This window comes from Solanum stenotomum, chromosome 10 (genome assembly GCF_019186545.1).
Source record: "Solanum stenotomum isolate F172 chromosome 10, ASM1918654v1, whole genome shotgun sequence".
NCBI classification, from domain to species: Eukaryota; Viridiplantae; Streptophyta; class Magnoliopsida; order Solanales; family Solanaceae; genus Solanum; species Solanum stenotomum.
The window spans coordinates 23,740,277-23,753,082 of record NC_064291.1 but is presented as its reverse complement, the minus strand read 5'-3'; the positions used below and the strand labels follow the sequence as shown (position 1 = coordinate 23,753,082).

Sequence of the window (12,806 nt, the reverse complement as noted above, 5' to 3'; positions counted from 1 at the left end):
ACTACGAATATCATGAATTTTCATATATTAATAAGACATAGCTTAATACACAACGAGTGGACTCGATAATAAACATTAAGATAGTCTACAAAATGTATGTCATCTTTTGATTGATTTATATTAGATCATGAGTAATTTAAATAATAGCTAACATTAAATTGGCCAAAATGTTAGGGTAAAAAAAATGGTAGCTTGACATATCCAATATCTTGATTACAAAAACAAATTCAATCAAGTCTTTACCGCATTGTAGTATAGATAGAGGAAATCTCCACAATAATGATTTGTTCTTAAATTTTACAAAATGATTGTTAAACTCCTCCAAAGAATAAGTCTTTGCCACATTGTAGTATAGATAAAGGGAATCTCCACAATGATGATTTACACGGAGATCTTTCCCGAGGTGTCTCATAAAATATATGTGGTGAACATGATTGTAAACCTTCATAATACCGTTGACGATGTTCTTGTGTCTATCGGAGATAAAGCACAATTCTGATTCATCGACCATAATCTCCTTCAACTTTTCAAAGAAGAATGTCCAAGATGTATCATTCTCTTTGTCCACGACACAAAAGGTAATTGGATAAACATGATTCTCTGTATCTTGTACAACAACACTCAACAGCACACCCTCGTATTTACCATGTAAATGAGTGTCATTGACCGCAATTACCTTTCTCATGTAGGCAAATCCCCTAATGCAAGCAGCGAAGGCCATGAAATAATACATGAACCTATGACTATCCCCGTTTACCATGATATTATAGCTAGAACCAACATTAAGAGTTTCAGTCATGTAGGAAAAAGGTGGTAAGCATGAATATCCATTCTCCGCTTTCCCTGGGACCATTCCCATGGCAACCACACCTTCCTTCCAACATTTTCAATAGCTTGGACTACAACGAAAAGAACTAAACATAGCCGTGTGAATCTCTTTAACATTTGGACTCTTGCCATCATGATACATATTTACACAAAGTGAAGTAATGACCTTAATTGAGATTTTTCTATGGCTACTATTGGAATGTTCAATGCCACAATTGTGCTCGTCAATGTACTTGTAGATACGAAATATGTCCAAACACTCATATTTCCTTGCCTGCAATATCCATGCACAGTTGTGAAATACACAATCCACCTTTAAGTATTTAGTACAACTTTTCACAGTAGCAAAATCAAAACATTTCTTTACCTCCGCTTCGGCTAATAAGAATTGCAACTCATTCTTGCTACTAAAAGTTTGATTTATGCATAAATTAGTTTCATCAGAGAAGGAATGGTTGGATTGTGATCCCAATTCCTGTTCTCTCTATATTTTTTCAGAACATTCGGGTTTGGGATTTTTCGCATCTACTGGCTGATTTTCTATATTCATTGGATGATCATGTATATTCAGTAAATGATCATCCAAGTTCTCCTTTGAACTCTCCTTTGAATGATCACCCAAGCTTTCATTTCCAAACTAATCATTGTCATCGTTATATGAATTCGTTGGTTCAATTGGAGACCTCGCATTGACATTTATCCTCAATGCCTAGAGCCATCAATACAAATATCTAACATGTACAAGCTCACATGACTATCATTTTTTTATGAATGTGAGATGTATTTTTCCCCTCCCATTCATTTGTTAGCTAATCACCAAGTCATTTGACCCACAGGCAAACTAACCTGCCTCAATTATGCTTGCAATCATATCGTCATATGAACCATTGCGACGCAGCGCAATGGGGATTGTCGTTTTACTAAAAGATTTTCGATTCCTGCTTTTGCGAGTCTCCTCCCATACTTTCATATAATCACCACTAGCAACAACAAATTCAGCTACCGTCATTATAGACTACAAAGATAGATACTAGATTACAGTATCAGTCTTCAACGATCGATGTAATGCGAAATCTGTACAAAAACGTGACTAAATAAAATCGGGTTCAAAATTAAGCTCCTGCAATGGAGAAACGTATTTTTAATGCTTCTAAACTACTGAAATGTATCTACTAATGAGTTATCAAGTGATTATGAAAGATTTCTCAAGCTTCTAAAATGGCAGGAAAAATAATTTTGCATTTTGATTTTTGAAAGAAAATGGAGTAAAAATGAAAGAAATGAGTAGGATGATGATGATTTTACTTGTGAAATGGAAAATATCGCCGAAAAATTCGTCGGAATCGACAAAATCAGCAGCAAAAATGAGCCTTTTTTGATTTCTTGTTGGAGAGTTGTTCTTTTTCAAATAAAATTTTAATAAATGAAAATACAAATTATTCCATACTTGTTGGGAAGGATAGGGGGACCAAAGTGTATATATTAAAACTTAAGAGTTGCTTTTGTATGTTGGAAGTAGGTCACATGGGTGATGTCGGGTATATTCCAAATAAGCCAAACACATATACAACCCCTCTAACTTGTCCACATTTTTCATTTTGGCACTTTATCTTAGCCTTGTTCCATTTTAACCCTTGAACTCCATTTTTTATGTTCCATTTTAACACGAAATACTATTTTTATGATTTATTTATTTTTATATATATTCTTCAATTGCAACTTCTTATTTTAAATCGACATGTGTCATTTAATTTTAGTTAAAAAATTAAAAATTAATAAAAATAATTCTTTTTAAAAAATAATAATTTCTTTTTAAGAGTGTTATGTATTTTTGTGTGAAAAATAACCGACGAAATTGTGTTGGTTTTATTTCTTTAAAATCACCGACAACCTAACAAAGTCAGTCAAGTTTTAACATTGTTTAGTAGTGTTATTAGCAATGAACAAGAGTCTTTTTTTAGTAGTGTTATTAACAAAGTCAATCGAGTCTTTTTGAAGATGGATTTTTTTATTCGTATTGAATTTATATTAAAAATTAAAAGTGAGTATTTGCGTTAAATTTAGATAGCCTAGATGATAAGAAAAAATAAATAAGTAGTGTTATTTAATTTAATTGAATGTTTAAGAAAGAAAATCAAAGAACTTTCATCTATTTATTTTCATGCAAAAATACAAAGAAATATCAAAAAATAATATTATTGTTTGAAAAATTTTATGTTCGTTCACGAATGTTTAATTTTTTTAATTAACAGGCGCACGTCTATTTTTTTAAAATAAGAAATTGCAATTAAAGAACATAAATAAAAACAAATCATAAAAATTAGTATAAGTGTTTAAATGGTACAGAAAAAATAGAGTTTAAGGGTTAAAATGGAACAAAGCTAAGTTGGAGTGCCAAAATGAAAAATGAGGACAAGTTTGAGGGGCTATATATGTGTTTGGCCTTCCAAATATTTGTGACTAAATGTCCAATTAAATTTTCAAAGTGGCTATTTTGCCAACTATCCCATGACACACTATATCTCAAGTATGATTATGTTGTAATGCCTCTATTTCATCCTTGCAATTGACAGCATCTACACTTCTCGTGTCTAACACGGCCTGTTCATTTATATGTGACAGCCGGTTGTATGAGAGTCGAGAAGGCTGACAAGTAAGCTTTATTTGTTAGTGATAGATTCTCATTAAGATGTATATTTAAAAAGGGCATAGGGTAAGTCATATTTGTTGGGTTCACAAATTCTCTTATCATATTTTCTTGTGTTAGCTAATGGATGTAGTTGTTGTTATTATTCAATGATGTCAAGTGGTTGTCTTTCTGAAAGAGCTACTTGATCCTGAATTTCTGGAAATGCTTTTGCTAGTTGAGATGTTGAACCTTCTTCAAGTAGATATTGTCTTGACAAAGCATAAACATCCTATATATAACCCTGAACTGTTATAGCAAAGATTTCTTGCCATATAACACAACATTGATAAATCGGTAGAGAGAATTATTCTCCTTGGTTCACAAAATCAGTATTTGTACAGCATTGAGTATATTTACTGTTAACCTAATTTCTAATTGATCACAATATTAACCAACTTCCTCACTACAAGTGAATAAAGACTATTTCACCCTTATGGTTAAATGCCTGATCTTCTCTTCTAATTTTTACATTCTAGATGAATGGTGATGTCCTCTTCTTCTTTTTTTAATTAAATCCACAATAGTTATATAGAACTAAAATTTAAAAAAAAATGAAATGAGAATAGTGATAAGTGAATAAGGTATGGAGTGATCACATGAAGCCAACTGTTGTGTCTAAGAAAGTCAATAACAGGTAAGAGCCAATCAATCAATTGCCAATAATTACGCATAAAATAACTTCCATGAGCCAACCATTTTTCTCTGACAAGCTAACTTCCAACAAAAACATTGAATATTGTAGAAATACAACACAAGTTGAAGAAAAAAAATTATTTTTTTCCTCATTCCACTTAATAATAAAAATTTCTCAGATAATGAGAGAATAGAAGGAAAGAAGAGAAAAAAGAAAGAGGGTTTGCAAAGCAATCTCTCCTTCTTTGGATCTCTCAAAATCATATTATAATTTAATTTATCTAATTAGTACAATCTTTATATTATATATTTACACTTTAGAAACTGCCCTTTTCTTCTTAATTCAGCATTCCAATTCATTTGTATTTATTTCTCTATATATTTCATTCCTCATAAATATCCTTCTTGAGGATTTTCTCTTCATTTTTCTTTTAGATAATATTGATCATGAGTAGACTCCGCATAAATTCATCTCCTGATTTAATATCTAATTCAACGTTTGAACAATGTTATGATGATTCAGCTTTAGAAGGTAATGTTTGATCATTTTATGTTTGTTTTGTTGTTGGGATATTATTATGTTTTCTTGATTCATTCATATATAATTCAATGAGATATTCATGTTTTGAATTTTTATTCTATGTTGCAAATATCTGTATTTTTAGGGGTTGCAGCCAACATTAAGTTATTGCTAAAGTTGATTCAAGAACACAAAAATGCTTGTAACAAAGAGAAGAACGATGGCCGGAGAATGTTGAGGGTGGCAACCATGATGACCATTCTGGATAGCGTTAGGACGAGAATTCAGAAATGTCAATCTTTTGGTAACAAATCACCATCAGAAGCTGAATATACTAGTCATGTTCCCATAGACAAGAAGCACCACGAGGTGATGATTGATGAGAAAGAAAAGCTGAGGAAACAGCTAAATGCAAGCTTGGTAGCACGAAAGAGCCTTGAGGTCATGTGTTCAAGCTTAGGAAAAGAAAAAGAGATTATGGCAGCAGAGCTCTCAAAGAAAGTCCACGAGTTGAATGAAATGGAGGACCTCATCAATGATCTCAAAGAACAAAATGAGAATTTAGTGGAAAGGTTACATGAACGTGCCACCAAGCAAAAAGAAAGGAGGCATAGCAGTGATGGAGGAGAATTGCAAGGAAACATTGCCCTCCAAGAGAGAAATAAGGCACTTTCAGAGAACCTCCTAAAGTCATTGAATGGGTATAAGTCCATTAAGAGGAAATGGAAGGATGCACAAGCAGAAAACATGGCGATGCATGCAACCATGGAAGAAATGACAGCAAAAATTGGTGCTGGACTTGCCAGAATCCACAGCTTTAAAGAACGAATGGCCTCTGAAAATGTGCCCTCGACAAATATCCAAGAGGAGATCGTTGAATTAGAGCATATGTTTGAATGCTTTAAAATGCAGGTGGCAGAACATGGTCCAAAAGAAGGGGAATGTGTCAAACTAAAAGTAGATATTAGTGCTTGCAAGCCAACAGTTTTTGCATGAGTAACTTAGAAACAAGTGTTAAAACACAAGGAAGAAAAGATGGTTCTCAAGGTTTTCTTTGGCATGGTCCAGGATCATGGTGTTCCACTGTAAATGGAGAAACATTAGCCCATTCTTCTCTGTTATGGAGTCAATGTAATAAAGGAGTCAAGTATATGCTATGTAACAGGAAATAACTAGTAATGTTGATTTTTTATTCATCTGCAAGTTACAGGTATCCATTTTGTCTTCAGTTCATTAATAATTTGGCTTCATTGTCCTAACTTGCAATGTAACCCTTTTACAAGACCTTGAAGTGCTCTTTATGGAATTATAATGAAGAGCAGAATCCTGAATCTACTTTTTTGGGTGGATGGCATGCAGTTATGGATTGATTCAGCAATTTTGGGCTCCTCATTCTGCAGATTTGATCAAACCTTTAAAACTATACAAAACGCAAACTGGACTGGATTTTTATTTAATTTTTTTAGCTTATACATCAACAGAAGATAAAAAACATGATTTTTGGGGTACAAGTAACTGAATGATCAAAGACATGAACAGTCATTTGGGAAATACTTCCTTTTATATAATGACACATGAAAAAGACCAAGTCTTGTTGCATGATGTGAGAAGCATGGGTAGAAATTTTACACTATTCTAGCTCCAACAACCTAGAGCCAGCAATGCAGTTTAGAATCCATGAGTTGCTGGCAGCTACCGCTCCAGTTGAACTAGCCAAAACTTCTGCATCAGATCTTCTGCGCACTATAATTGAAATTTTTTCACTTCCTTCACACTGATCAAGTTGTTCGTGACTATAAATTACAAACGGTGGAGAGCATCCGGGTGAAAGAATTTCCTGATCCACTGCTATAGGCTTCCTGTTAAGGACAATTCCTCCAGCAGCAATAACAAGGTCATGTAGGTAACTCTTGTATGAAGGTAAAAAGTCACCCATAAAAAAGAACTTGTATCCATTGAAAAGCTTTGGTTGCTGCAAAACAGGAATTTTGATATTTAACGAATGCATAACAGGACCTTCACAAATGATGTAACTGCAGCTAGCAGAAGATGAAAATGCAGTGAGACCTATAATCAATCATTCCAACTGTACATCAACTTCTACTTGGTAGATTAATTTAGGGGGTGAGGTGGGGGGTTAATGAATCAAAGGAAATGACAACCTTAATGCTCCAAACATTCTAGTTAAAGTTCCTTTCTCTTAATGGAATAGGAATCTATTTGGGAATGCATACAACCTAAAAGAGTGTTTTATACACAAAAGGACTTAAACGTTACTCTAACCGCCACCACTCCAGAAAAACAATTACAACTGTAACAACTGTTATCCAAACAAATTGAAATGCACTTGATTAGTTTATTGTTGACGATAAATCTGGAGAAAGATGTAACCTTGTTTAAAATCCTCAATCTTCCAAGCTTAGGCCCATCCACAATGCCATGAGTATCTATTTTAATCTCATATTGTTGCTCATCAATAAATTCTGTGGCTTCCAAGCTAGCAATAATCCCTGCAGGCATAAAAAAGTTAAGAAGGACAAAAACAGAAACTAAACTCTGGTTGTAGGGAACACATTTGTTACTCTAACATATTAATTTGCAGTTGCGAAAACAAGGTTACTGACAGTCGATGCTCATTATCCATTTCCCAGCCAAGACACCCATCAAATATTTGAGAGTTCTTCGGCATGCTCCTTTCTCATCTGTAGAAGCAATGACATGGGTGACACTTAGGTCCCAGTTCTTGACTACTGTCACTCCAGACAACCTCTTTAATGTAGAAACAAGCTCCTGTAAGTTGAGGATTTAAGTTATCACCAGTTAATGAACCTCATTTGTCTCAAATAACTAAGATCCATGAAAATTATCATGTTTGCTTACTTTTTCATCAGCGGTTAGAGCTGAACAACAGATCACTAAGTTCTTATTCTTCTTCTGAGACTTCCACTGCAAAGTAGCAGCATTGTCAGGTGTTGCTGAGACTTTGGGTTGGTGGATACGAGAATTTCTGCATATTAGAGGCAAAAAGAAAGGGAATAAGTGCTTGGAGCCAAAATGTAAAATTTTCAGCTAACAACAGTTCTAAGAATCTGTTAGTCCAACCTTTTAATACTATCTCCAATCTTTGTCTGTTTTCCTGGGATCTCGCATGGCAACTTAGAGTTAGCATGCAAAGGGCATAACATAACAAAGTTGTCCTGCAACAAGGAAAATGGAGTAAGTGGCGTTGAATCTTTTATGAAATATAGTTCTGGGGATTGAACTTAAGACGTACAGAATCCCATCTACACTCTGGTGTCAATTTGGCACAAGGAACATGAAAGCTTTTGCGACAACTCGTCTCATAACACCCAAGAGCTGCCCCCTTTACTCCACAGAAAAAACAAGTGATCCTTCGACTCCTCTTCAGTTCAGATTCAAGGTTGACCACATCATCGTCTCCAAAATATACATTAGGGGCCCTGTAGATGTGCATTTCTGCTTTTTAAACTAGAAACAATTTGACTAGCAACAGATTCGAAAATGATTTGACAAGGACAAATTACTGTACATTGAACACATTAGATGCAGATAAAAGATTTACACTTCCCTTTTAATTAAAAATACGAAATTGACTTGATTAAACAAGACATTTGTGACACTGATGATGAAATTATCTATAAAGCCAAGAAGTTTCTGTTATTATTGCAGATAATTTTTATAAATTACCATTACCACATTTATATGAAGGAAAGATAAGAGGACCTTCTGAAGAGTAATTACCATTCTGCACAATATTTGTGAACATGTATAACACCTGGTGCTCCATTGACATCTTCTTTGACAGGGTTTCCATTAAGGTAGCTTACCATGACTCCTGAAACCTGAAATTTGGTAACAGAAAATGGTATACAATTAATATACAATCAAAAGGCAGATTTTAAGAATTAAGAATAAATAGAAGGGGGAACCAGAAAAAGAAACACAAAAATCAATGGCTTCTACCTCAGATTCCTCTGCTGAACGGCAGAAAGCACACTGTATTTGGTTTTGGCTTGCCTCACACTTCTGCAAAACTGAATCATTCAAGTTCAAAACAGATTTCTCTGTTTCCAATGAATTGTGCACTCTCTTCTGAATCTTTTGAAGCGTAATATTATCCTTGTCAGCAAGCTGCCCATCGTCAGAAAACTTCACTTTTTTCTTCCCATGAAGCTTGTTGCCACTACCGAGCTCACATTTCTTCAGTTTTGTACTAGGAGTAGGTTTCCTGTTATCCATGGGAACCAATCTATTTGCTGATTCGAAAGGCAAAGCTTCATCTTGAGTTTGTGGAATGTTACATGCAGCAGTTTTTTGTCCGCCTTCTGGTCCAAAACAGTTTTTATTTTGTTCACTTAATGATCCCTTGCGGAGTTTATTATGTGTCTTCAAGTCAAGTGTCTCAACACTTCCTTCACTGTGTTTTTCCTGATTCACAAGAGTAGACAAGTTGAAGGACTTCGAGTTATTGCCCTTGCTAAGTCTTTTAGCACCACATAAAGTGGAAATGTCTTCTACTACTGACCCAGTGACATTTCTAGAGGATCTACCCTTTTTCTTGTTTTTCAAATCCTTCTTATTCGAGATAAATGCATTGGCATTATCCTGATTGTTCTTCATAATTTTTTCAGCTGCTTTTGGTGAAGCATTATGAACTTCTGATACTTCTCCAATTATGCTTTTTCCTTGTTTCTTCTGGCTAATTCTCAATGCCTTACTCCTGCTAGACTTGCAAACAACGTCTTTTCTGCTAGTGGTTTTATTTTCAGGAGGAAATAAAGCGGGTGAACTCAGCTGTCCTTTATCAGTACCCATTTCATTTTCCACAGCTGTTCTGTTTTCAGTTGCTGATGCATTAATGCCACTTTCCTCAACTGAGCGAGCTTGAGTCTTTTCCTGAGCTCCAGCAGAATCAATAGTATCCTTAAGCTAAACCATAAAAGAGAGAAATTAGAGACTAAACAAGTCTGGAAAATGAGAAAGAAGAAAACAGTTTTGACTCCATAGGCAATAATTATACCACAGAGAAGTACCTTCATCTTAAAGGGGCTAGAACAAAGTTCAGGGGAGCAAGCTCTTTGTGTCCAGTCAAACATCTCACTGTCAAAAAGTTCTGCTCCACTTGCTGCATCATAGGGTCCACTCTGTATAGCGAAAAAGTGGGAAAATCAATGAAATTTCTTCAAATCAAATACATACAGAAATAAGATCACCAATAAGCTTGACTCTGGATCATAAAACATGAAAGCTAAGTTGAAGGGTAGGAAAGGAGAATAACCAAAAACCTGATTAAAGCGTTTCTATAGTAATATTTTATGTACTGTAAGGAAATTTGAAAAATAAATACCAAATGATAAGAATCATGCAGACTTGGAAGCAACCTCTCTCCCTCATCCGACAGAAAAGGGATTAAAAAAAGATCAAAAAAGCAATATAGGAGGACTCAGAAAATCAAACTGTAGAATAGAAGCCTATCCTGCCAACACATCAGGCCAAACAATCAAGTCTTGCCAATTTTCCAGTTTAAGGGTATACTTCATTCTAGAGGGGAAGCAGTTATAAGTTGGATACTATGGTACTTACTTTTGGAGACATTTCGCAGTGAACCTCATCATCCAAGTCCTTCATATCGCTGAAGGATGGAACGGCTGGAGGTGTATCCATGATAATGTCCCCATCTGTTTGCTGACTTGATCTTTCTATATTCTCTTCTCTCAGCCAGAAGAATGGAGATAGTACAGGTTCTCCTTTTTCATTTAGCATAGACCTGTCTCTCTCAATTACCAATGGTTTATGAACTTCATCGGTGATGGATTTACCATTTCCACCAACTAACTTTGTAGGTGGTGGAGTCTCTGAAGGTGGATATTGTGGCACCTGCACTCTCTTCTTTGTCGGAAAAGAAGGTCTAATAAGATTTGATCCGGAAATTTTTTTGTTGCACCCTGAAGATTTTTTTGAGTCTTTCCCTCTTTTTCTTTTCTGATTGCCTGTCGCTGGAGCTTCTGTTACAGTTTTAGGTGTCTCTTGGAATCCACAATTTTTTTCACCATTAGATTGAGTGTCTTCCCCTGTATAAAAGATAAAGATGCCCCACACCAAAATTATTTACCAAAGTGATAATAACTATTGCCATTGGCCAAGCCAAATTAGCCTCTTCAGAACCATAATTTTGATCAAAACAAATACATTTGTATTATTTTCAAAAACTAAAGAATGAAGATCAGCTGCAAAGCAGAGTTACTGGCATCCATACCATCTAATGCTCTACATGAATTACAAATATGATGTCTTTAATGAGGTTGATTATTGACAAAATCAAATTAACTTGATGAGAACTAACTAAAAACTCCTGAATGTCACTTGTTTCAATTGGAAACACAGCAAAACAAAAGCATGCAAGTTTTAACATGAAAGACACACCAGTTCAAGCATGGATTAGCACACCAAACTATCTATTCCAAACACCCTTGTTGAACAAATGCTCATGATGATAGTAGGAACATTCATACATGCAAAGCTTCAGAAGATTGATGAATGACAACTGATTGAATATTACCTGGCAATTTTGATGAAGGATTGGATTGAGTGAGAAACATATTGACTCCTGAAGTGATTTCCATGTTCTTATAGATGCTCACCAAGTTATCCATGTGGAGAGCAGGTCGGATTTCTGTAGCACGAATAATTATAGAAGTTAAACAAGGAAAGAAGAAAGAGTTAAAAATAATCCGCACAGTAAAAGCAACAATGAAAACATTACTCTTGAATTAAGTTTTTGTGTAACTGGACATATAAGTTAAAGCAAATTGAACTGTAATGACTCCAAGAGCACAGGGGAATCTAAAACGAACATGCAAAACGAGGAAACTGGCTTTTCAATCACACGTTATGAGCTAAATTAGAATGTTCTTTAATTGAAAAGCGCAGCCCTACTGATTGATCACCCCTGCTAGCACCTCAACATTGATTATTCTGTAAAGTATATATAAACACTCATCATACCATACAACTGCTGAGCTGATTACCATTATTGCAATATACAGAATCTTCAATGTTTAGGCAATTTTATTTATTGTAACACAAATGCTTCTATAAATTCAAACCCTAAAATACAAATGCGACATTTAAAAATTTGATAAAGGGGTAGAAAAAAAAACCAAACCTCTGCGATGAAATGGAACTTTGCACACCGGACAATTGGACCCAGATTTCATACCAGTCTGAATACATAAACTGCAAAAACGGAAAATCAAATTATCCTAATTCCCACTCAAAAAAAAAAAAAACATTTTGTCATGGACTTCACTTACTTGCAAAATACATGATTACATGTAAGTGAAACAGCAGAATTCAACAGACTCAAGCTGTGAACATAGACCAAAACGAAAAAGAAACATTAAGATTATACAAAATCAAAAATTTAAAAAGAAAAAAAAAGTAAAGGATGAAGTGTACCAGATGGGGCATTTGAGCTCTCTTCCCATTCTTTCAAGATGCGAAATATCTGCCATTTTCTCCCCCAATAAATCCTGTATTTCTTCGTAGTTTACAAAAACTGTGATTTGTGACTTGTGAGAGAAGCTGAATACTGAGATGTGAATAATAATAAATCTTAGCAGCACAGTGTTTTATATTTTTGGGGAAAAACGGGGAATTATTTAAAATTTTAGTGAAAGCGCGCTTTTCTCTCCCGCCACAACATCTGCATTTTTCGCCCTCCTTCCATTCGGGGCGTCCGACCCAGTTACCCTCCTATGTATAATTCGGTATTTACATTCTTTTTTTTCTGGCATTCCTTTGTAGCTAGGCATTTTCAATCCTAATTTTTGTTTTATTCTTTAAATATAAAGTTTTCTATTTTTAGAAACAACCAATGTCAATTCAATTCTCTATTTTACCCTCAAAAAAGAAATAATTTTCTCTTATTATTTATATTTTTTTTTTATTTATTTCATAATATAAATCTCTTCTTCTTTTTTCCAAATAATCACCTTATATAATTTTCATGTAATATAAAATTTTATTCTTTTCAAATTCTTTATTTAATATAAAATTATATTTTAATCTAAATTTTTAAATAACATAAATTGCAAACAAATATTATATATTATA

General features: G+C 34.3%; 2 protein-coding genes across 3 annotated transcripts; one reads left to right on the top strand and one right to left on the bottom strand.

Moving 5' to 3' along the window:
- The first annotated feature begins 4,298 nt into the window (after positions 1-4,298).
- LOC125842251 (intracellular protein transport protein USO1) lies at positions 4,299-5,901 on the top strand. The gene is made up of 2 exons (XM_049521515.1): positions 4,299-4,682; positions 4,816-5,901. Exons 1-2 carry the CDS (start codon positions 4,598-4,600, stop codon positions 5,664-5,666), a joined length of 936 nt encoding a protein of 311 aa, XP_049377472.1. The 5' UTR covers positions 4,299-4,597; the 3' UTR covers positions 5,667-5,901.
- A 195-nt stretch (positions 5,902-6,096) lies between these two features.
- LOC125842243 (protein BREAST CANCER SUSCEPTIBILITY 1 homolog) lies at positions 6,097-12,397 on the bottom strand. Of its 2 annotated transcripts, none has more exons than XM_049521499.1 (14): positions 12,150-12,397; positions 12,005-12,058; positions 11,857-11,927; positions 11,251-11,364; positions 10,275-10,762; positions 9,725-9,835; positions 8,655-9,620; positions 8,433-8,533; positions 7,945-8,131; positions 7,773-7,867; positions 7,551-7,677; positions 7,295-7,460; positions 7,062-7,180; positions 6,097-6,642 (listed from the first exon to the last, which is right to left on the bottom strand). In XM_049521499.1, the coding sequence occupies exons 1-14, from the start codon at positions 12,203-12,205 to the stop codon at positions 6,301-6,303; spliced, it is 2,997 nt and encodes a 998-aa protein (XP_049377456.1). In that variant the 5' UTR covers positions 12,206-12,397; the 3' UTR covers positions 6,097-6,300. The 2 variants fall into 2 exon arrangements, with proteins under 2 accessions (XP_049377456.1, XP_049377457.1); XM_049521500.1 differs by having other exon boundaries at positions 11,857-11,914; positions 12,150-12,208.
- Positions 12,398-12,806: the final 409 nt, after the last annotated feature.

Coding starts and splice junctions, on each gene's coding strand:
- LOC125842243 (XM_049521499.1), bottom strand. CDS start 12,205: ATGGCAGATATTTCGCATCTTGAAAGAATGGGAAGAGAGCTCAAATGC. Junction 11,365..11,856: donor AGTTCCATTTCATCGCAGAG/GTTTGGTTTTTT, acceptor TTCGTGCTACAG/AAATCCGACCTGCTCTCCAC. Junction 7,461..7,550: donor CTCTAACCGCTGATGAAAAA/GTAAGCAAACAT, acceptor CTCAACTTACAG/GAGCTTGTTTCTACATTAAA.
- LOC125842251 (XM_049521515.1), top strand. CDS start 4,598: ATGAGTAGACTCCGCATAAATTCATCTCCTGATTTAATATCTAATTCA. Junction 4,683..4,815: donor TGATGATTCAGCTTTAGAAG/GTAATGTTTGAT, acceptor CTGTATTTTTAG/GGGTTGCAGCCAACATTAAG.